The sequence below is a fragment of the Ostrea edulis genome, chromosome 2 (genome assembly GCF_947568905.1).
Source record: "Ostrea edulis chromosome 2, xbOstEdul1.1, whole genome shotgun sequence".
Classification (NCBI taxonomy): Eukaryota; Metazoa; Mollusca; class Bivalvia; order Ostreida; family Ostreidae; genus Ostrea; species Ostrea edulis.
Window position 1 is genome coordinate 22,208,590 of NC_079165.1, and position 22,413 is coordinate 22,231,002.

Sequence of the window (22,413 nt, forward strand, 5' to 3'; positions counted from 1 at the left end):
CAGTTTCTATATGGAACGTACAGTCTGCTCTACTTATATTGAAGTCGCTTATATTGGACTATCTGTTAGACTGAAGTAAAAATAAATCACCAGTTATTTTTATATATTGAACTTTTGATATATTGAACAATTTAGGCCGGTTCCTTGAATTTTAATATATCCGAAGTAAACTGTATTTTTCTAATGTAAAAGCTTGTGATTGAATACAATCTCTAGCAATATATGACGGAAAACTAGTGTTCGCAATGCAAACATATATACACATACCGTTTATTCATCAACACTTATATTCTACCAACAAAAACAATCATTAAGCTGCGATAATATATGTCTGACCATTGATTGGTTTATTTGTAGGTGATGTGATGGGGCCATCTATCAGCGGACTGGACTCGTTACTCAAAATGCCATATGGATGTGGAGAACAAAATATGCTGAACTTTGCTCCCAATATCTTTGTTCAGAAATACCTTACCATCACAAACAATCTCACTCCAGACTTAGAAAAGAAAGCTAAAGAATACATGATTAAAGGTCAGCATGTACATTATCTCGTGGCCTGAATGCACGCGGATTGATTCGACATCTTCCACGCACTATGTGATCACCGTATTCAATCGTGGCGTATTTCTTTCAGGTTACCAGCGGGAACTGACCTACTCACATGATGATGGATCCTACAGTGCTTTTGGTAAAAGTGACAAATCGGGCACCACCTGGTAAGATTCTTGAATGTGTTTACTGGTTTTCCAGCTAAGACCCAGATTATATGTACTTGTGTATACTGATGTGCAAGTCTCAAGTTCAGATCCATTCATTGTTATTCGACTTTTGCAAATTTGACACAATGTCAACATATATGCTAAGTCTCTCTCTATCTCTCTCTCTCTCTCTCTCTCTCTCTCTCTCTCTCTCTCTCTCTCTCTCTCTTTCTCTCTGCTCTTGTCTAATTTGGAGAATACATTTTACAGGCTGACTGCTTTTGTTGTAAAGTCTTTCTCTGAAGCTTACGACTTCATCACCATTGACGAGGAGGTCGTTAAGAAAGCCGTCACTTGGCTAGTCTCTCAGCAAAACAACAATGGAACTGTCAGGGAGCCGGGCAGGGTCCTACATAAGGAAATGCAGGTATAATACTAAATAATGACCATATCCCTTATTATTACAGGAGTAATTACCTGTATGAAAATAATACTAAATAATGACACTATCCCTGATTATTACAGGAGTAATTACCTGTATGAAAATAAGGGTACTGGGTACATGGAAAATTGCTTCTTAAGGACTTGTTCCACTTTGCCAAAAATTGTTCTATTGAGTCTACTATCTTTTTATGTCCTGCATGTATTTCATATCTAAAAATGTATTTTTCGCCAGAGATTGAACAATCTTCATAAGAAGAAGCACTCCGCGAACTTTTTACTCACTATATACTTGCAAAACTATTATAAGAATTCTTAGCAGATGCATTTTTTGTATGGCAGGGCAGTTCAGCCTCAGGGGAAAGAGCTCTCACGGCATTTGTTTTAATTGCTCTTAAAGAAGCTGGGGCCATTCCAGGGGTAAGTGGTTTGTTTTTTTAAATAAAGGAAATATTTCGACATTAATTTGATTTATCATTGATTTTTCCTCTGTAATCTTTGAGGAGAGTAAAAAAAGAATGTCGCGACCTGTTCGGGGTTTGGAGAATTCAGTTATTCTGTTTGTATGTGAAGGTGTCAGAACTGACCGGCCGAGCGATACGAAAGGCAAGGACCTACCTGGAAGAGGACATCCACCTTCTGGAAGACATGTATGAATTAGCTCTCGTCGCATACGCCTTACAGATAACTGAAAGTCCTAGAGTTGGCGAGGTGATCAACAAACTCAACGCGAAAGCTACAGTCAAAGGTGGGGGTGATACGTCAGCTCTTCTGTTCATATCAGAAATGTAAATCAGTACTTCCAAATATGTCTCAAACTCCATGTACGTGTAAAATTAGCTTATCCTATCTCTTTCGTACATCAGATGGACTTAAATTCTGGTCCAAGCCAGCGACAGGCATCCAGTGGAAGGGATGGGCTCCCCCCAAGGATCAATCCAAGGCTGTGGACATAGAGACCACGGCCTATGCTCTCCTAAATTTAGGGGTCAACAAGGACCTGGAAGGAGGGTTACCTGTTCTCAAGTGGATTACCTCCCAGCGTAACCCCGAGGGCGGCTTCTCTTCAACACAGGTATTGTCCCTGTTAGATACATGCATGTTTGTCTTATATTCCTTCTTACTTTCTCATAATTTCAAAATTTTAAAAATATCCAAGTCATGTATTTTTGTATCATTTATTGCTAGCTCATGACGTGAACTTATCTGGTAATCTTATCCCACGTGAACTTGTCTAGTACATAATCTTATCTCGCGTGAACTTGTCTAGTAATCTTATATCACGTGAACTTGTGTGTTAATCTTATCTCGCGTGAACTTGTCTGGTAATCTTATCTGACGTGAACTTGTCTAGTAATCTTACATGTATATCGTGTGAACATGTGGTAATTAAATTCTAGGTGAACTTGAACTCAATGGCGTATTCTGTTGTAGGACACCATAATTGCACTTCAAGCTTTGTCAGAGTTCGCCTCCATGGTGTTCAGTCCAACCTTTAACATGAGAGTACGGTTGACCAGTAAGACACCAGGCGTACCATACCAACATGAATTTACCGTGAACCAGAACAACGCACTCGTCCTCCAAACAGTAGACGTACGTACACTATCAACATTTTCTCTACAGAAATAAAACAGTTTCAAGGGCTTTGATCAGACGGTGGTGTTGCAAGACCTGTTGTTTTCTTTGATTTGTTATTTTTCACTACTGACTTTTCCAGATTCCCTTGGAGATTGATAGACTAGGTGTCACAGCCGAAGGATCGGGAATTGCTTTAGCAGAGGTAAAAAAAAAAAAAAAAAAAGATCACTAAAAAATATTGAATATAAACGTAAATTAAACTCGATTGCCAAAGAATGCATTTCTCTGTGTGATTTTGCAGATCTCTACTTACTTCAATACTGATGAAGAAATAGAAGTCCAATCGTTTGATGTTAATGTGACCCTCGCTGATGAAACAACGAAAGGATTCACCGTCAAAGTCTGCGGAAGGTGGGTCAATTCATTCACAATATTTCTGTCAATTCCAAATAATTTTATTCTTGTTTTTTACCTTTCACATAACACCTAGACGTATATATATACATCTACCCTGCATTGGGTTAACAGCCCTCAGTTCAAACGTACGGGAATCCATATAAGGATGTATTAGATTAGTAAAGGCTTTTTATTGTCAAATCTTTAGTTGATGTAAATTTTAACGGAGAAACACCTTTGTCTGTCTTTCCAGATGGCTAAAGAAAGGAAACTCTGGTATGGCAATGATGGATATCGGAGTACCCTCGGGAATGACCCCTGATAAAGATTCGCTGGATACGTCTAAAGCTCCCATGTATAAACGGATTGAATCAGGATATAGAAAAATATCTTTATACTTTGATGAGGTATGTGCTGTATGAGTTTAAATTACATCACTACAGTATCATTATCATAATTCCATAATTCATATTTTTGAATAATAAAATATCCAACAAAAATACGATGCTATGGAATCGTTTTACAGTTTCTTTGGAATGTAAATTCGCTTGTTATTTGTTTTACGTCCCTTCCAAACTTGTTCACCTATATGGAGACATAACCAGCTTTAGGTAAATTGCTGGGGTTTAACCCCCCCCCCCCCCCCCCCTTCCCCTCTAAATCCACCATTGGAGGGACGCAGTCAACATTCACTCCACGATTGAACCCCCATGAAATCTAATAATTCCAAAACTCTTGATGAGAATGGTCTTTTTTTCTAGTTTGACGGCCAGGCTCAGTGTGCCTCAATATACATGGCCAACACAGACAAGGTAGCAGAGAAACAACCTTCAGTCATCCGGCTCTACGACTACTATGAACCCAGTAAGTACCCGCGGGGCTGTGTCATTGAAAGTACGACATCAATAGTTGAAAATGTCTGCGAGATCTGTCTGAGACTCAGATACGTGGTTGAAAACTTCTGAAACTAAAAATGTAAGGTGAAGATAACGAACAGTGATCAATCTCATAACTCCTACAAGCAATACAAAATAGATAGTTGGGCAAACACGGACCCCTGGACACACCAGAGGTGGGATCAGGTGCCTAGGAGGAGTAAGCATCACCTAAAAATGTCTAATACTTTGATGCCATGTAGAGCTGAAAATGGTCCGCGAGATATGACAAAGGCTCTTTGTGCTAGTCTGTGTGCGACTTATAACTGAAAACATCTCGGTCTGAAATAATGTGTAGGTGTGTATGATCATGAGAGACACGACATTTACCTTTAAGCTCCTTCACCATGTGATATGTACAAGGAAAATTGTATGCATGTTAATTTCAAACTTTAAAAAATGTCGAAAACTGTGAAATCTAGTAACCTACAGGTTATAGGTAAACATTTTATTTCTTTTGAAATTAACTCTGTATTTCTTTTGTGCAGAAAACCAAGCTACCACATTTTACACTTCCAAAGTTTTGGCGGATTCAGGAGTCTGTGATGTGTGTGGCACAGAGTGCTTCTGCGCAGCTAAGGTATATAATTCACTAAAAGACTCGGGTGTTCTGTTTGGGAAACCCATCAATGAAAATTGTTAAGAAGCAAACGCTAGCATCGTAATACAAGTCAACTAACTTTCAGACCATTTAATCATTTTCCTGACTTTTGCATTTCAGTTTTGAAGTTTTGATAAAGTTTATACATTTTTTTTTATTTCAGCCTTAACAGTGTAGAGGAGTTCTTGGTACATTCCTGTTGAAATATTGGTGCTACCACGTTAGATTCGGCATCTTTATTATATTATGTGTTTTTCTTTCTTAGTTTTTCTCTCTCAGTGGTGGAAGGATTAAATTTAGCCATCACAAAGAGATGAAAATCATCACTCTACAAACTATCATATAGTTCTTTTGAAATACTGCACTGTGTTGTCCTTCACATGTAACATATCTTTATGAATTCAAACTATGAATAAAATAAATATTTTTGTAGCGTTGTGTTTTTCTTCTTGTTAGAATCGGTTATTAAAAAAGGATTAAAGAGGTAATTTCGAAGCGTTTTCGCTGGAAAAAATATCGCAACACCAAGTTTTAGGTAGCCCATCGTCGTGCGTTTATAACTAACATTCCAATATATTTTTAAAATAATATGAAACATCTTTTAGACAAGGGAGACATACATTGTAAATTTCAGGACTCCTGGGGCCTCAGGCACGGGAAATTGTAAATTTCATGATTCCAGGTGCAGGGTTTTGGTAACAGGTTGATCAAGTGATTAAATGTGTTGATGATTAAACTTCTTGATATTTGGTGTGAAGCATCTTTGTGACAAAGGGAATATCAGTTGTAAATTTTAGGACTCCTGGCGCCTCAGGGGTGGGGCAAAATCTTCCAAAAATTGATTAATTTCATGATCGCCGGATTAGGGGTTTAGGTATCAGGGTAGGACTAAAGTGGTCAGTGATTAAATTTGTTGAACATTTACTTTTTCTTGATAATAACCATTCCTTTTTTTTTTCTATTTGGTATGAAGCATCTTTGGGACAAGGGTGACATAAGTTGTAAATTTCAGGGATTCTACACCCCCGTGGCCTTAGGGGAAGGGGTAAAATACTGCCAAACATTGACCAATATTTAAAAATCTTCTCTGCAAGTGCACATATGTAAGAAAAATTAAATGCACTTTCGTGTAGAGCAGGGAGGCCGTTACTCAAATTGTAAATTTCATGATCCCCAAAGTAGAGGTTCTGACTCCAGGACGGTGCAAAACTTGGCATAAATAATGTATTTGTATAAAACATTTAGATAATATCTTCTTTAATTCTATTGATGTTATAGATTGAAACTAAATATAGAAGGAGTAGGCAGTCCTTTACCAAAACTGTAAATGTCATGATCCTAGGGATAAGGGTGGGACCAAAAGTATTAGTGATTATTGTCTTTATCATTTGAAAGACTAAGTTTGCTGATCAGATATGGTATAAAAACCAAATGCATATCTAAGAAAAGCAGATAAGGATGTACTAAAATCGTGAATTTCGGAACTCTAGGACGGGTCCAAATTAGTCATAACTTATCGTGTTAATGTTACATATATCATACTATTATGAAAAGTCTTTCATCAGTATAGGCACTTTCGGGGGCATTTAAGCTTTAAGAACACATTTTATACTGTTGCTGAATATTAAAATTTAGCTTAGATATGAAGAACAGGATTTTTTATAGATTTTATAGGCCTTTGGTCTAGTGATACTTTTAACTAATACTCAGGTGACCAATAAGGCCTGTGGGTCTCTTGTTTCTCTTAACATAAGTATGATGATTAATTTCAGTCGACCAGATGAATAATAGTTTTCCAGTTTGGCGTTATTTTGATAACACACCTTGCTTTCTTTGCAAAATAACACTATAGTTCTATAGTCTTTACCACTATTTATCAATTAAAATGTCTTGTTTTGAATGAAATAAAATTAGATGAGGTTAACATGTTGCAAACTTCAATAAAAACGGATATTTTCAGTATCTAGGGTAACTTCCGTTCACACGAATGACGGACTCTAGGCGTATTTTTAAGCCTTTCATCAGACGTTGACTTTGGTGCTGTAGAACTTGCCACTCCTGACTCAGTGTTTGTGTCGGTTCATATTATGTTTGAATTGACAGTCTTCTTTGACAAACTCGGTGACCAATGATGTCCCAAATGTGCTCAATAGAGTTCAAATCTGGACTTCGAGCAGGCCATGGTAATGTGGTCTGACATTGTCATCCATGAACGCTGACCTTAGTTGAGGAGGGTAATTGTCACTTGCAGCACGCATGTCCCTTTGTTTATTTTGTGCATTAAGTTTATCCCTAACTGTATTTAGATCTAGCTTACAGACGTAGGAAACACAGCCCCAACATCATGACTGATCCACCATCATACGAAATCGTCTCCACAATATTTCGTTCAGCACAGACTGTGGACAAAAGTATTCGCACGATCGCGTCATTTTTCAAACGTGTTTATCGAGTGTCATACATTGCGGGTTATCTCTCTTTGAACAGACATGAGTTATCCTTTCACCAATAGTTGAAGGTCAATTATGTGACGTAATGATGTTTGTGTTCGTCTGCAACTCTGTTTATACATGCAAGGTAGTGATTAGAAAACATGGGTTGTAAACATCGGAACTCGGTATAGGCTGCTAAGAAAACATCGTAGCATTAGTTCAGGGCTGTAAAAATTCCGGGGAAGTTGGAAAATTATTAAGAATTCCTATATCAACTGTGTATAGTGCTTGGAATAAGTTTCGAGTGCGAGGTACAACAGAAAATTAACAAAGAAGTGGACGAAAGAAATTAATGAGTGCACGTGCACAACGGAGACTTGTTAGATAGACACAGTTGGATAGAAAAAGACCACTGTCGGACGTTACAAAAATGTAATGAAAATAACAATGCAAATATTTCAAAGAAAACTATTTGGCGATGTTTAAGACAGAAATGGATACTAAATATGTGTTTATAACAAGAAAATACGGTCCGAGTTGTCAATCGTGTAAAACGTGTGCAATGGTGTGCGGGTAAAATGAACTGGACCGTGGAAAATGAAAGGAAAATGGTAATTTCTTGTGACAAGTGCCAGATTGTCTTTGTAAAATACTGTCGAGTATATATATGGAGAAGAAGTTATTTAAATCTTGACTGTCGGACTGTATCCCCCCCCCCCCACCCCCCGAAACTGGTAAAATATTTGGGGATGCATTACGTGTCATGGCGTTATTATTCTTTGCAGAGTCAATACATATAGCAACATGAATAACTCTGAAAAAACGTAGATAACTTGTGGCATGTACAGCAAAACTCTTTCAAGATGACAATTATCTGTTTATGGATGATCATACACCTGTTCATTGATCTTGTCTTTCAACCAATTACAAAACTGACAAACAAATTCCAGCACTGAAGTGGCCCACACAATTACCTGATTTTTGCCCCGTAGAAAACATATGGCTGGTAATTAAAAGAAATTTGTACATCAAATTCTGGTGATGAACTGTATCACAAAATTCTGGAAATCTGGACTTCATTTAGAGTAAATTATACAAAATCTCCATGCACCCTTCCACAACGAGTGCGCCAAGTTCAAAGGGCCCGAAGGTATATCACGAAAGTATTAAGGTACTTGACATTCTTTTATTTATTTTTATTGATTATTGATAGAAACAAATTGTTTATTTACATCATTTTTGCATTTACAAGTTATTTGTTCTGTTCAGACACTCCAAAAATATGTTTGTTTACCGTCAAGCGTTTTCGATAAACAAAATGGCCGCCATCGCCCGTGCGAATACTTTTGTCCACAGTCTGTAGTTCTAGGCTGCCGCTGTACTCGCATTCGTCCATTTGTGATAGGTGGCAAAAGGAGAATTTTGCTCGAATGAACTTTCCTCCAAGAGGCTAAGTTCCAACGTTGGCGAGCTTGACTTTAATACATACGTGCTACTTTGTGGTTGGGTGTCAATCGGAATTCCTCGAATGTCTCGCGCACTCGACATACAGCCACCTGCCAAAAGTTTATAGACAAAATGGAGGATCTAAATTCCAACTTCACGGAAGTGGCTTGTTTTTTCTTTTGTAAATTCTATATATAGATAACGGGGATTCTGTATGCATACCACATATAAGTACAGGGTTTTGTGTCGTCATATGTGACGTCATATGTTGGTATTTATTTGATGATCGTCTGATACAAGCTTCTGAATGTAGCTATGGGAAAGTCTAAGAATTTATCGCCAGCTGTGAAACAAATTGTCGTTGACAGTTACAGACAAACGCGAAATTATTCTGAAACTGCTAGGGTATTGAAAATGGACCGGAAAACCGTGTATGCTGTTGTAAAACGGTGTGAAATTCGAGGAAGTTCGGGAAATGCTAAAAAATCGGGACGCCCCAGAAAAATGGACGTTAGAGACGAGCGCCAACTATTGCGGCTTGTAAAATTTAACCGTACCACTCCATTAAAAGACATAACAGGACAATTTAATCAAGGTAGGCAAGTTCCCGTGTCTGAAAGATCAATTCATCGTTATTTGTCAAAAAATAAGTACCATCGACGTGTATGCAGGAAGAAAATTAGGATTCGGGAACAAAATAGGAAAAACCGTGTGGCATGGGCGAGAGATAAACGACGGTGGACTGTTGACTATAACTGGTCAAAAGTGATCTTCTCTGATGAATGTAAAGTTGTTTTGGGACAAAACAATCGAGTTTATATTTGGAGAAAGGCAGGAGAAGAATGGTTACCAGCGTGCATCAGCCCCGGCGCACCACCGAAACCTGCTATGAGTTTAATGTTGTGGGGATGCATTACCTGGAATGGAGTTGGCACACTAACGGTGGTTAATGGCAACATTAATGCAAATAAATATATTGATATCCTTGAAGAACAATTGTGGCCGGTTGTAGTGAAAAAATTTCCTACTAACGATTACATATTTCAAGATGACAATGCCCCGGTTCACCGTGCCCGAATTGTACAAGAATATAAACAAATAAACAGAATTCCAGGTATGTTTTGGCCAGCACAGTCACCTGATGCAAATATAATTGAAAACATTTGGTTTCTGTTGAAAAATAAACTTAAAAGCAGACTTTCTAATATAAACAATGTCACTGACTTGGAGAGAAATATAAATGACATCTGGATTAACATACCCGTTACTTACATACGGAACCTCTATCGATCCCTACCTTCCAGAATGTTGAAAATGATCAGATCAAAGGGATATATAACAAAATACTGAGGTAAGATTTATTCTCTTTGTAATTTCATAGCCACTGAAAATCCGTATTACGTTGACGTTTAGACGTTGACGTCCGCCATTTGTCTATAAACTTTTGGCAGTTGGCTGTAGATCTCGGATGTAACACGATGGCATCCATGAGTGAATTTGATGCATTGCTAGCTATGACGTATGTAACGTAGTGCAGTAGGTTGTGACGTCATAGTTGACAATGCATCAAATTCACTAGTAGTATAACCCGTCTCGATAGCCGGTTCAACTGAGTGCACTTTTGAGGTCAAAAGGTCAAGTACGTTTTAGAGTGCATTCGAGAGCGGGGTAGGAGTGCGCCGATCTAGGGCTGCGCGTGCCGAGGTAGGGGTGGGCGTGCTAGGCCTGTGCGTGCCCATTCTCTCACCAGAGGGCGCGCTACGCAAGCTTCACTTTCACCTCTGTTATCGTCTGATAAATAGTGGTAGACTAACCACATGATCTCGCACGGACAAAATGGCGTTTTTGACTCCAACAGAAAGACACGTTTCTGTTCTTTGTATATTGTCAGATTTTCATCATATAATCTCGCTAGTTTTTCAAATGTAGAGTCCATAGTTACGAAGTGAAAGTGAAATTAATACATATGACAAGACAAATAGTTCCATAAATATGGAGGTTGCACTAACGTAATATAGCGTTTCGATACCTACCAATGTGTTTTTAACTCATAAATTTGTTTTATTTATGAAAATGATGCAGATTTATTTTATTTTCAATGACGCTCTGTTTTACAAAATTCTTGTAAATCAGACGATAGCAGAGGTGTTGTGGAGCGTAGCGTAACGCCCTCTGGTGAGAGATTGGTGCGTGCCGGGTTGTGCCGAGGTAGGACGGTATGAACTTGGGAGAGCGCTATGAGATAGGAGCGCGTGCGGAGCTATGACGCAACAATGGGAAGAAAAAATCGATAACACTAACTAAAGTCGAGATCGCTATGACGACGAGGCCTGAGCCGTGTTTTATCGGTCGATCCTTTTAAATCCACAGTGTTATTAATATAAAAAAAACCGCATGATTTAAACCGTGTTTTAATTCTCAGTGTTTGAATCCTTTAAAATCCAGAGTGTTATTAATATTTTTAAAAAAACGCATGATTAAATGACTGTTTATTAAAGCAAATGTTATAATCTAATTAATTGAGAGTTCAGGTTATTGACGTTGTGGAACATTCTATATGACGTTATGGAAAAACCTGCTTTTCTATGACGTCACAATAAGTATATAAATGCAATACACAATTCGCGTTGTCACTTTCATCAGCATGTCTGAGCGAATACACAACGACTTACGGAATAACAGAAATGGACTCCCATGCAATTATGTTGAACAGCGATTGAGATTTTTAGAGCGACAACTCCTCATACAGCGAGAGCGTGAATTAGAACTCCGCAGAGAAAACTGGCGACGAGTGAGATTTTTACAGCGGGGAGGGGGGATAGACAGAGAAAAACGACAGTTAGTGTCGGAATATTATCAAATCAAGCTCGACAGAGGCCGGCATTCCAGGAAATTTAAAGTGAAACAAAATGTGTACAACGTTACTTTCAAAGAGCTTCCAGATTCTTCCTTTATTCAGCGATTATTCAAAGATATGCTCAAAAATGTGAAACGGGAAATGCAGTGCAACCCCAATGAGTATGTACGGCTAAATATTCGACACCCGTCTTTGGATTCCGAGATTTGGGTGGAATTCACACAGTCCAAGAATCTCAACGAGGATAAAATTTTGAATAAGATAGAAGCCGTACAGCAATCTAAGAAAGAGTTCCTGATGACAGACGGAGCCACACAGTTGGCTTTTTTTTCATGTGAAATATCCGCAAGGTAGCGGGGGAAATTCTACAAAACATCTACAAGTGGATAAAAATAAATTTAAGACCTCCAAGAGAGCTATTGTTCAAATTCAAAACCCCGAGGATACCCTGTGTCTACCCCGAGCTATCGCTGTGACACAGTTACACAGTCAAAAGCCTGAGGTTCCGGACCCTGAATGGGAGAAAAAATGGAAACATATGAGGTTTGGGGATGTACGAGCTCTCGACCAGAAACGACAAGCTTTAGCTCTCATGGAACAAGCCGGGTGTCCAATCAACGAACCTTGTGGCCCTCAAGAGTGGGAGAATTTACAACAGGTACTTGCCCCAATTTATCGATTGAAAATATTTCAATTTAAGACGAACACACAGCGTTTAAAGTTATAACCCATATACAAAGGACAGGGTCATGGTGGTTGTTTGACATTCTGCTGGATAACGAACATTACGATGCTATTACATCTATGCCGGGTGTGACGGAAAATCCATATTATTGTGATTACTATGATGTTGGATATAGCCACATCGAAGAGCATCGTACCGTTTGTTCTCACCGATGTTCGTTTTGTTTAGCCGATAATCCCTGTTCCCCGGACGGTACCCATACGATTTGCCCTCATTGTAAGGGTTTTTTTCAGAAATGCTACGTGTTACCAGGCCCACTTGAAACCCTACAATAACAATACCACGACAACCGTCTGCAGTTTAATGGGACGTTGTGACCAGTGTCAGAAATGGATGTCCAAGCAATTATTAAAACATCACGCCTGCGGAGTTCAAACACGATGCCACATCTGCAAGAAACTCGTCACCATGCAACATCGCTGCTTTGTTCAAAGGAAACCTAAACCGAAACGCAACAAGGATTTGAAAATGTACATTTATTACGATTTCGAATATACACAGGAAAACGGAATTCACATCCCTACTTTATGTGTAGCAGAACGCGTGTGTCAACATTGTGACAGTTTAGATATCGACACCCCCTGTCACCACTGTCAAGGATTTGGAGCGCAACGCCGCTTCATATTTCAAGGACCCGACACCTTAAAACAGTTAATGGATTGGTTATTGCAGGCCGAGACGGACGAGAAGGGTACTTTTGCACTCAAACGCGATGAGACTACCATCATTGCGCACAATTTCAAAGGATAAGATGGACAGTTTATCTTGAATTATCTGGTTCACACAGCTTGTATCAAACCAGTGGTCATCCTCAACGGGAGTAAAATCTTATCCATGGGAGTATTCAGCTTGAGATTCATCGATTCTTACAATTTCCTACCCTTTGCCCTTGCCAAGATGCCCTCTGCTTTTGGTTTAACGGAACTGAAAAAAGGCTATTTCCCCCACTTTTTCAACACGGAACAGAACCTGCGCACTACTACAATCCTGACGACATGTCGATATCTATTCGCGAGGCCTTCTATACCTGGTACAATCAGCAGCAGGGAAAAGAGTTTGATTTCCAGAAGGAATTTCTAGCTTACTGTATCTCGGACGTTGATATTTTGCGCCGGTGTTGTGCACAATTTAAGTCAACACCATTCCATACGTCATGCTAAAAATGGGGGTGAAGTCACTTTAGGCCCCTATAGAGTGGACGGGTACGATGAGGAATCGCGCATCGTCTATGAATTCTACGGCTGTTACTGGCATGGGTGTCCTATCTGTTATCCGAATCTGTTGACGGAAATGCATCCTCATCGAGTCCAGCATACGTATCAAGACCTACAGGTGCAGACATTGAAACGAGCCACAGCCTTAGAGGAACAAAGGTATACAGTCGTGAGCATATGGGAACACAAGTTTGACCAGCAAGTTCAAAACAACTCCGAATTACAAACGTTTGTACAAGAGGTCAATATTCAGGATCCTTTAAATCCTCGGGAAGCCTTATATGGAGGTCGTACCAATGCTACTCGTCTGTATTGCGATGAGGGAGACATGCGATACGTAGATGTTTGTTCCTTGTATCCTTACGTTCTGAAATACAAACCGTTTCCCACCGGACATCCTCAAGTCATCACCAGCGATTTCAAGAATGTGAGAGCGTACTTTGGCCTCATTCATTGTCGCGTCTTACCACCTCGTGGCCTGTATCATCCCGTGTTACCCTATAAGACGGGAGGAAAATTACTCTTTCCCTTATGCCGAACCTGTGCCGAACATCGCAACTTAAACCCTGACGAGCGATGCCAACACATCGATTCACAGCGCAGTCTGACTGGCACCTGGGTGACTACAGAACTTCACAAAGCCTTAGATCTAGGATATCATCTCGATCGTATCTATGAAGTCTGGCATTTTGAAAACTCCAGTAAGGACTTGTTTCGATCTTACATCGATACTTTTTAAAAAATTAAACAAGAAGCTTCCGGATTCCCCGATCATTGTCAAACTAGCGAACAGAAACAAGACTACATCAATGAGATCCGACGACGAGAAGGTATCTTTATGAATCTTTTAGACATCGAGAAAAACCCTGTCCGAAAAACCATAGCTAAGCTCTTTTTAAATTGTCTGTGGGGAAAATTTGCTCAAAGATTACAATTACCGAAAACCCAGTATCTGGCCGAAGAAGAAGAATTACAGCAAAAATTAGAAGACGCCACTTTAGAAATCAAAGGAATCGAGCTCCTAGAAAATCGAGATCATCCGGAAACTGACATGATGCTAATCAGTCATCAAGAGAAAGAAGAATTCCTGGAAGACTGTCCTTTTGGAAACGCAGTGCTAGCTTGTTTTACAACAGCGCATGCTCGTTTACATTTGTACGAGACGTTAGAACCTTTGGGGGAACGCGTCTTATATTTTGATACGGATAGTATTATCTATCAACATGACGAGACCCACTTTAGCCCCACCATTGTCAACGGTTTAGGCGGCTGGACCGATGAATTGAGTGGAGATCGTATCATCAAGTACATGTCGGGAGAGCCTAAAAAGTATGCATACGAGACCGAAGGAGGCAAATCTGTGTGCAAAGTCAAAGGTTTGACTCTGAATTATCGGGCCTCTAGGATCGTCTCGCTCGCTACCTTAAAAAAATTTAAAAGGAGAAGAAGAAGTCAATGTGCGTTATCCTCACTTCATTCAGAGAACGCGCCAGCACGATGTTCGCACCATCCTCTTAGTGAAAAAATATTGCGTGGTGTATGGTAAACGTCAGCGGGTTCATCATTATAACACGCTTCCTTGTGGGTATTAGGTATAAAAAGGAAACGCATCTTGAGAAAAGCATAAGTCTGCAAAATGAGTAAATGCGGATCACTACAGAATCCTTCAGTGCCTTCCTATGGTGAATTATCGACTCGTCTAACATTTTTTCACCATGCCCCCGATATTCTGTTGAACTTATTACCCAGCATTGCGGAAGCCGGATTCTTTTACAAAGGAATGGATGATAATGTGCGTTGTTTTCATTGCACATTGTCTCTCAAACATTGGGAACCCGGGGACGATCCTTGGATAGAACATGCCTATTGGAACCCTCATTGTGCTTACGTGTTGTACAATAAAAGTGTAAAATGGGTACGACAAGCCTTCAATGCCTATGCCCGAGCTAAAAACAGTGATCGCGATTGGGAGACTTACCCTTAGACGCGGCAGGGAATCCGATGTGTACCCAGAAATGTCACAATTGTTTAGAACGAGACTTGATAATTGCTTTTTTACCTTGTGGTCATTTATGTACTTGTGCTATGTGTGCTACAGGACTTAGAAAATGTCCTATTTGTAGATATTCTTTTGTAGAAACGGTTCGTATTTTTAATTGTTAATAAATATGTATGATCCCTTGAACTTGTGTCATTTATCAAGATGTATGCCTACGAGACACTGGCTCAGTTTCAATTGAAACATAAATTTACTATGGTGGTGACGGGTCCCTCTAAATCGGGTAAAACGGAATTTGTGAAGCAACTGGTACAAAATACGCAGTGGATATCACCACCGCCAGAAAAAATAGTATGGTGTTATCGAGAATGGCAACCGGCTTACGAATCATTACAAAAATCTGTAACATTCATTCACAACATTCCTCAAGACGATGAGAAATTAGTAGCTGATCTCAGTACCCGGCATTTACTCATTTTTGATGATATGACGGGCGGTAAAGCCATAGAATCTATTGTAGATTGGTTTACGCGCAAAGCGCATCATCGAAATACCAGTGTTATATATATCACGCAAAATCTGTTTGATCGGGCCGTGCAACATCGTACTATTAGTCTGAATGCTCACTACCTCGTGTTGTTTAAAAATCCTAGAGATAAATCTCAGATCGGGGTATTAAGTCGCCAATTACAGAAGCCTCATTTATTACCCGCGTATGATGAAGCCATCAGTATTCCTCACGGGTATTTACTGGTAGATTTAAGTCCTCGGACACCTGAGGATTTAAGATTAAGAAGTCAACTCTTTTCTGCCTTAGCGTTGCACATACCACCGAGAGTATAAATATCATTATAAATGACTATTCATTTCATTTCACAAACAACTTTCATCATGGGTAGACCTACAGCCAAGAATAAATTAGTGAAAACGTTACGACGTTTACAGCGGGAACGGGATCCCGTTCAACGAGCCCATCTCATTGAATTAGGGCGTAAAGCATTACTCAATTGGTTTGCCATGGGAGCTAAAAATTTATTACGAGGTGTCTTACCCATGAATAAACTCACGGGGCGTTTCATTCAAGCACATCGTCATGACTTGAATGTCATTGCCGATAAGAATGCGAATGAGGAAGATCGTAAAAAAGCCATTTTGAAACGGGGTGGGGCTGGATTCTTAGGAGGGACCATCATTCGTCATTTGTTCAAATGGGAAACGGGACAAAAACGTAAAAGACGTCCCCGTAGTGTGGTGAGAGTCGTGAAGCAAATGAAAACACGACTGTTACCCCCTTCCCTCATAGCATTAGCTAAGAAAAGAAAAAAGAAAGTTCCTAACGTTCCTAAGAAAGTTCCGAAACTCATCATTCACCGGAAGACCCCCGGTCATAAAGCCAGTGTCCTGGTTCCTTATCTCTTGCGCTTGGCTAAATTTCCTACGAAGAAGAAGACCCTTAAACTCATCGTGAAAATCCCTTTTTCGAAATATATGACACTTCAAAACACCCCGCCCAGGAAAACTAAGACTTTAGCAGAACTGAAACAAGGATTAGCTGAAAAGAAAATGGAACGAGTCATGCGAGGACCCATAGGAAGTTCCAGAACCACCGATACAGCCTTACCCAGTTTTGGTCAAGCCTTTGGGGGAATGGCACATTTTACTCCCTTAAGCACATCGACCCCTAAACAGAAATACAAATGTCGATATTGTCCTCTGCAATACAATTTGAAAAGTTGTCGCGATCGTCACGAGGAGACCGTTCATCACGGGCGTTTCAATCCCCAGCACCCGAGCGCGTAACACTATAAAAAGCAGGAGGAATGTGCACATACCCTCATTATTACACTATGGCTGATACGAAGAAGTGTGAATTCGATTAAGACCTCATTTACCCCTCTTGCAAGCCTTAGCTGCTCCTCATTATTCATCCAAATTAAAGAAAGAGGTGATCAAATATTGTTCCAATGACTGCATTCTAAAGATTTGTGAGATCGTGTACAATATATTAAAAGGGGTGATTCCTCTCACCCCCGCTCAACGACAACTTGGTCCTAAGAAACACATCTTAAGACGCATGGTGCAGCCGCAACCCGTGAAAAAACGACGAGCGTTACTCAATCAGAAAGGGGGCTTGGCTTCATTTGTTTGTGGAATTAACAAAATTTGCAAATATCCCAATAGAAGATGAGTCGTAAAATGGTATTAGTACCCGAAGCCATGATTAATGAGATGAAGGGAAAATTACTCAAACCACCCGAATTTCAATCGACCATAGGCTTACGAAGTGAATTAGATGACATTGAACATCGAGATGATTTAACCGCAGAAGAAAAAGTAGCTTTGTATGGCCATCAACTTCATCGGTATCGACAATATTTACAACAAGTACGACAACAGACTCCGTTTAAACCTTTACCACCGACACCGCCTGTGGGAATACCAACTTCCGGGGGTGCCACAGCCGCAGATATCAATGCATTAGAAGATCAGATTATCAGAAGTGTCAGTAAACCGGGTCAAAAGAAAGCGGGTTTATTACTCGATCATCTCAAGAAATCCAAAGTCTTAACTTGGAGTAAAGAAGAAGAAATCAGCTATAGAGGACATAAGGTTCCCGATTCCAATATCGTGGATTTAATCACCGAATCCCAGAGACAAAAACCTTTGAAACATCGTGAACCACCTGCAGGGTTACATCAATTTGCACAAGCTTTAAAAGAAACGAATGCCCCTAAAGGATATGTGACCAATCGTGATGTTATAAAAGCGATAGACAGGCCCGGAAAAATCAGTACTCCTAAACCTATAGATGAAAATGAGAGCGGATTTCAAGAAATCTCGGGTTTTGACCAATCTTTCTATGAAACTCCCAAACGAATGATGACCCCTAAAAATATCAGGGACGCCGGTAAAAAGACATCACGTGAAATTGGGAAATGGTTAACCCTACCATGAAAAAAATCTACGAATCAGATCTTGCACCAGCTTTATTACGATCCTAAGACGGGGTATGGAGGAGTACAAGCTTTATACCGTCAAGTGCGTAAATTAGGTCATAAGATTACTCTTGCTCAAATTCGAGAATGGTTCAAAGAACAGGATACATATACCCTACATAAACCCATACGCCGGAAATTTAAATGACAACAGACGCAAGTGACGGATATAGACGAACAATGGCAGTTAGATTTAGAAGACGTCTCAAACTTGAAAAAATACAATGAAGGGTATACGTTTTTATTTTGTGCGATTGACGAAATATGCTTGGGTGGTGCCTTTAAAACAGAAAACGGGGAAAGAAATGATACGAGGCCTCAAATGGATATTTCGAGACGGACGTCGCCCCGTTCGCATTCAATCGGATCAAGGGAGAGAATTCACAAATAAAGAATTTCTTCAAGCCTTCAAATCCATTCATTTCTTTACTACGCGTAATGCCGAAACCAAAGCCAGTATCGTGGAGCGTTTTCAACGCACGCTTAAAGTTATTTTACACGTCATAAAACACGACGGTATGTGGATGTCTTACCCGATCTGGTACACGGTTACAATCACACGTATCATCGCAGTATTCAGAGAGCTCTTGCTCAAGTCAAAGCCAAGAATGTCTTGAAAGTATGGAAACCCTTGTACGGAAAACAGAGTCTTTCATTGACCTCTTCATTACAAGCGGGAGATCGTGTACGGATCAGTAAAGTGAAACGTACATTTGAAAAAGGCTATTTACCTAATTGGACTACAGAATTGTTTACCATCTCCAGAAAAGTTCCAGGACGCAACGTATATCGAATTGAAGACGACCATGGAGAAGAATTAGAAGGAACGTTTTACGATAAAGAATTACAAGCAGTAATTAAAAAAGACGATGTCTACCAAGTGGAGGAGATCTTAGGATATAAAAAGCGTCGTGTGGGGAGAAAAGTCATTTCAAAAGTCAAAGTGCGCTGGAAAGGATATCCCCCTAGTTTTGACTCATGGATTCCGCAAGCGGATCTCATTCTACCATGACAGTCCAATGGAAATTCTTAGGTGAAAAAGTCCCTCGAGCAGAAATTGTGTATTTTGCACAATTATTCATGTGTTTAACAATCATTATTACTTCGGTCGTGATGTTAGCCTTAGGCGATTCCAATCGTGTTCTTTACAATGTCTCAAACACATCTTCTTATCCGAAAACCATTCCGTTTTCTTTCCCTCCTGTTTCTATGCGTACTGTGTGCTAGCCATGGTGAACTGGTGGATCTGAAGAAGATTGTTCCTGTTTTATACTCGGGCTCGCTAAAGTCATTTGTGGACTAGGCATAACGTATCCTACGAGAGAACTTAATGTAAGCATCCAAAAATCACAAATCGTTAGATCAACCTGTGCACTTTTACAAACGTATACTGATACCTAATGGATGGTCAGCCTTTATCATGAAGACCAAGTATCAAGATTTTCGTTGGAAAGTGAAAGCCCATTGGGGATGTTTCGGACGACAACACGAACCGGAATGGACATTGATTGATAGTCCTTGGTTTGCGACATTTCAAAGACAGATTACAGGAGGGGTATGATGTGGCTGATTGTTGGGGAACCCGACACTATCTGGTAATGCGACGACCCATTGGAGAGAGAGAGGAAGCCTGTATTGTTTCCAGTTAGAATCCTTGGCGAAAGGAGGGGGTTTAGATCAAGAAGAATAACATGTAAAATTGTGTATTAACATTATGTTGTATGTTCAATACAATATGAAAATGTTCATCATGTTGTGAGTATAAATAGAGAAGGAACGGAGACATTGCCATCATTTGAATCATCATGGCTCAACGAGAAGGGTTTTACGTGACTCTCCTCAGTGACGGCTCTATGGAAGCTTTTCCAAATAACACGGGTGCTCAATTCAAAACCTTATTACCACAAACCCTGGATTTAACGGACGGAGAATGGGAAGTAGGGTTAACCGAAATGATGTATACCAATGCCTTGAAAAACATTACAGAGGAAGAGGCTTATTTTGACATCCTTGTCCCTAAAGCTTACGCCAAACATGTTAAAAAACCAGATACGTTTAAATGGGGGCGATTTACACTGAACAAAAACAACTCGATCCATTTAAACCGCTGTGCTGTAGTGGTTGCTTGGACCCATACGCATTGGGTGATGTCATTCCACTCAATGGTATGATGAATATTTACCGAATTCACTTTATAACCGGGGCTTACATTCATTCCACGGTTTTAATCGATGAAATCAATGAAGCCGTGCACAGAACATTCAAAAAGATATGGGAAACACTCGGTGATCTGTGAGAAGAGAATTCTATGAAATTAGTGTATTTCGAGAAATATAATCCAGCCATGTATCAGTTTCATGGTAGTTTACTTTAAAAAAAAAAAAAAAAAAAACCTTAGCCGTTAGTTTTCCCACTTCCTTAGCTTACAAACTCGGAATGGGGAGTGAAAAACTCATCATTCCCAATGAAACATTACTACTTGGTTGAACGTTACTTACTTAGCTAACCATACCATGGATTTGTACGAACATCTTAAATCCATGTACGTGTATTGCGATGTCGTGGGTCCTCAGGTAGTAGGTTCCAATGCTTTGAAATTATTAAGAGTAGTTCCTTGTACCTTTCATCTAGATGATAGACAACAAGCCAAATGGGAACCTATCAGAGCAGAATATTTGAAACTGAGTAAAAAACATTTCGATACCATCGACATTCACATCATGACCTCTTTGGGTAGTGACATGCCCTTTTTAAATGGAAGAACGATCGTGAAACTTCATTTCCGAAAAGTGTATTGAAGAGAAAAGTCGTGTGACGATGAAGTATCATCGCGGAGTCAGACGACAGAAAGGACACGGATTATTCACCATTCTCCTCCCTTTGATTGCTAGTGCCATAGTCGGAGCCGTCCAAGTAGGCAAAGGCATGAAAAGAAAAAAGAGGGGTCGGGAAAAGTATAAAAAGCGGGAAAGACCCTGAAAGGGGTCAGTCTCGACAAAGATGCAGTATCATCTAGGTTTATTACACCAACGGGGTCACGGGTGGGGTGCTCTCTTAAAAACAGTCGGTAAACTAGCGTCTCCCGTGATCGATCAGGTCGTAGGGGGTTACTGGGACAGAGCCCCGCACCACAAACAGGAGAAGGATTAAGAGATAGCATAAGGAATTTTACTCGTGGCTTTGTTAACACGGTTGGTAAACTCATCGGAGGATTTCTCACGGTGCCCTATGTATTACCTCCATGACAAGCGGGAAAAGGTTTCATCGATTTCATGAAAAAAGTTAACCCGGTGCAATGGGGAAGAGGTTTATTCACCGATTTGCTCAAATCGGTGGCTAAAAGTGCTTTAACAGCAGTCGCTAAAACGGGGTTAGATGTCTTAGAAAATAAACGGTCTCTCAAAGATGCCATCAAGACACACAGAGTACAAGCCATAAAAAATACGGGCCGTATGGCCATGCCGAGAATTCAACAAAAATTAAGATCCCGTCAGGGTGACAGTGTTTTAGCAGGATGGTGAAACGAGGAGCACGACAATCTATGAAAGACGGGTACCGGACGGGTTTAGATGTCTTAGAAAATAAACGATCTCTCAAACAAGCACTCAGAACTCACGGAAGCCAGGCGTTAGCAACCACTATGAGGAGGAAAAAAAGAAGAAGAAGAAAACAGATAAGAAAAGGGTTTTTTACCGATTTACTCACAACAGGAGCTAAACAAGCTTTGACGTCCGCCGCAAAGACGGGGTTAGATGTTTTAGAAAATAAGAGATCTCTCAAAGACGCTCTTAAGACCCGCATACAGCAGGTATAGCCAAACATCGTCTCTTAGCAAGAGGGGGACCCCGTAAAAGACAGGCCAGTGCACGAGGACACCGTAAGAGACAGTCCAAGACCCCCTCTCAACAACGTCTCTTAGGAGGACCTCGTAAAAGAAAGTCCCATACACCGGTCCGGGGTGAGAAGAAACGATCTCTCGACATTTTCGACTGAACCTATAAAAAGGAGATATGAGGGAGGAGTGAACCCATTTGATTCCCAACAACGATTAGTAACACATCGTTCAAAA

General features: G+C 40.1%; 1 protein-coding gene across 4 annotated transcripts in view; it reads left to right on the forward strand.

Moving 5' to 3' along the window:
- Positions 1–5,087, forward strand: part of LOC125681167 (CD109 antigen-like) — a 29,615-nt gene extending 24,528 nt beyond the window's left edge. For all 4 annotated transcript variants that reach the window (XM_048921121.2, XM_048921122.2, XM_056156412.1 and 1 more), the window contains exons 25-37: positions 358–534; positions 638–719; positions 972–1,128; positions 1,485–1,562; positions 1,716–1,890; positions 2,009–2,217; positions 2,577–2,738; positions 2,863–2,925; positions 3,025–3,134; positions 3,373–3,526; positions 3,881–3,983; positions 4,543–4,634; positions 4,819–5,087. In XM_048921121.2, coding sequence (XP_048777078.1) covers positions 358–534; positions 638–719; positions 972–1,128; positions 1,485–1,562; positions 1,716–1,890; positions 2,009–2,217; positions 2,577–2,738; positions 2,863–2,925; positions 3,025–3,134; positions 3,373–3,526; positions 3,881–3,983; positions 4,543–4,634; positions 4,819–4,824 — 1,568 coding nt within the window. In that variant the 3' untranslated portion in view covers positions 4,825–5,087. The remainder of the gene's footprint in view (positions 1–357; positions 535–637; positions 720–971; positions 1,129–1,484; positions 1,563–1,715; positions 1,891–2,008; positions 2,218–2,576; positions 2,739–2,862; positions 2,926–3,024; positions 3,135–3,372; positions 3,527–3,880; positions 3,984–4,542; positions 4,635–4,818) is intronic.
- Positions 5,088–22,413: the final 17,326 nt, after the last annotated feature.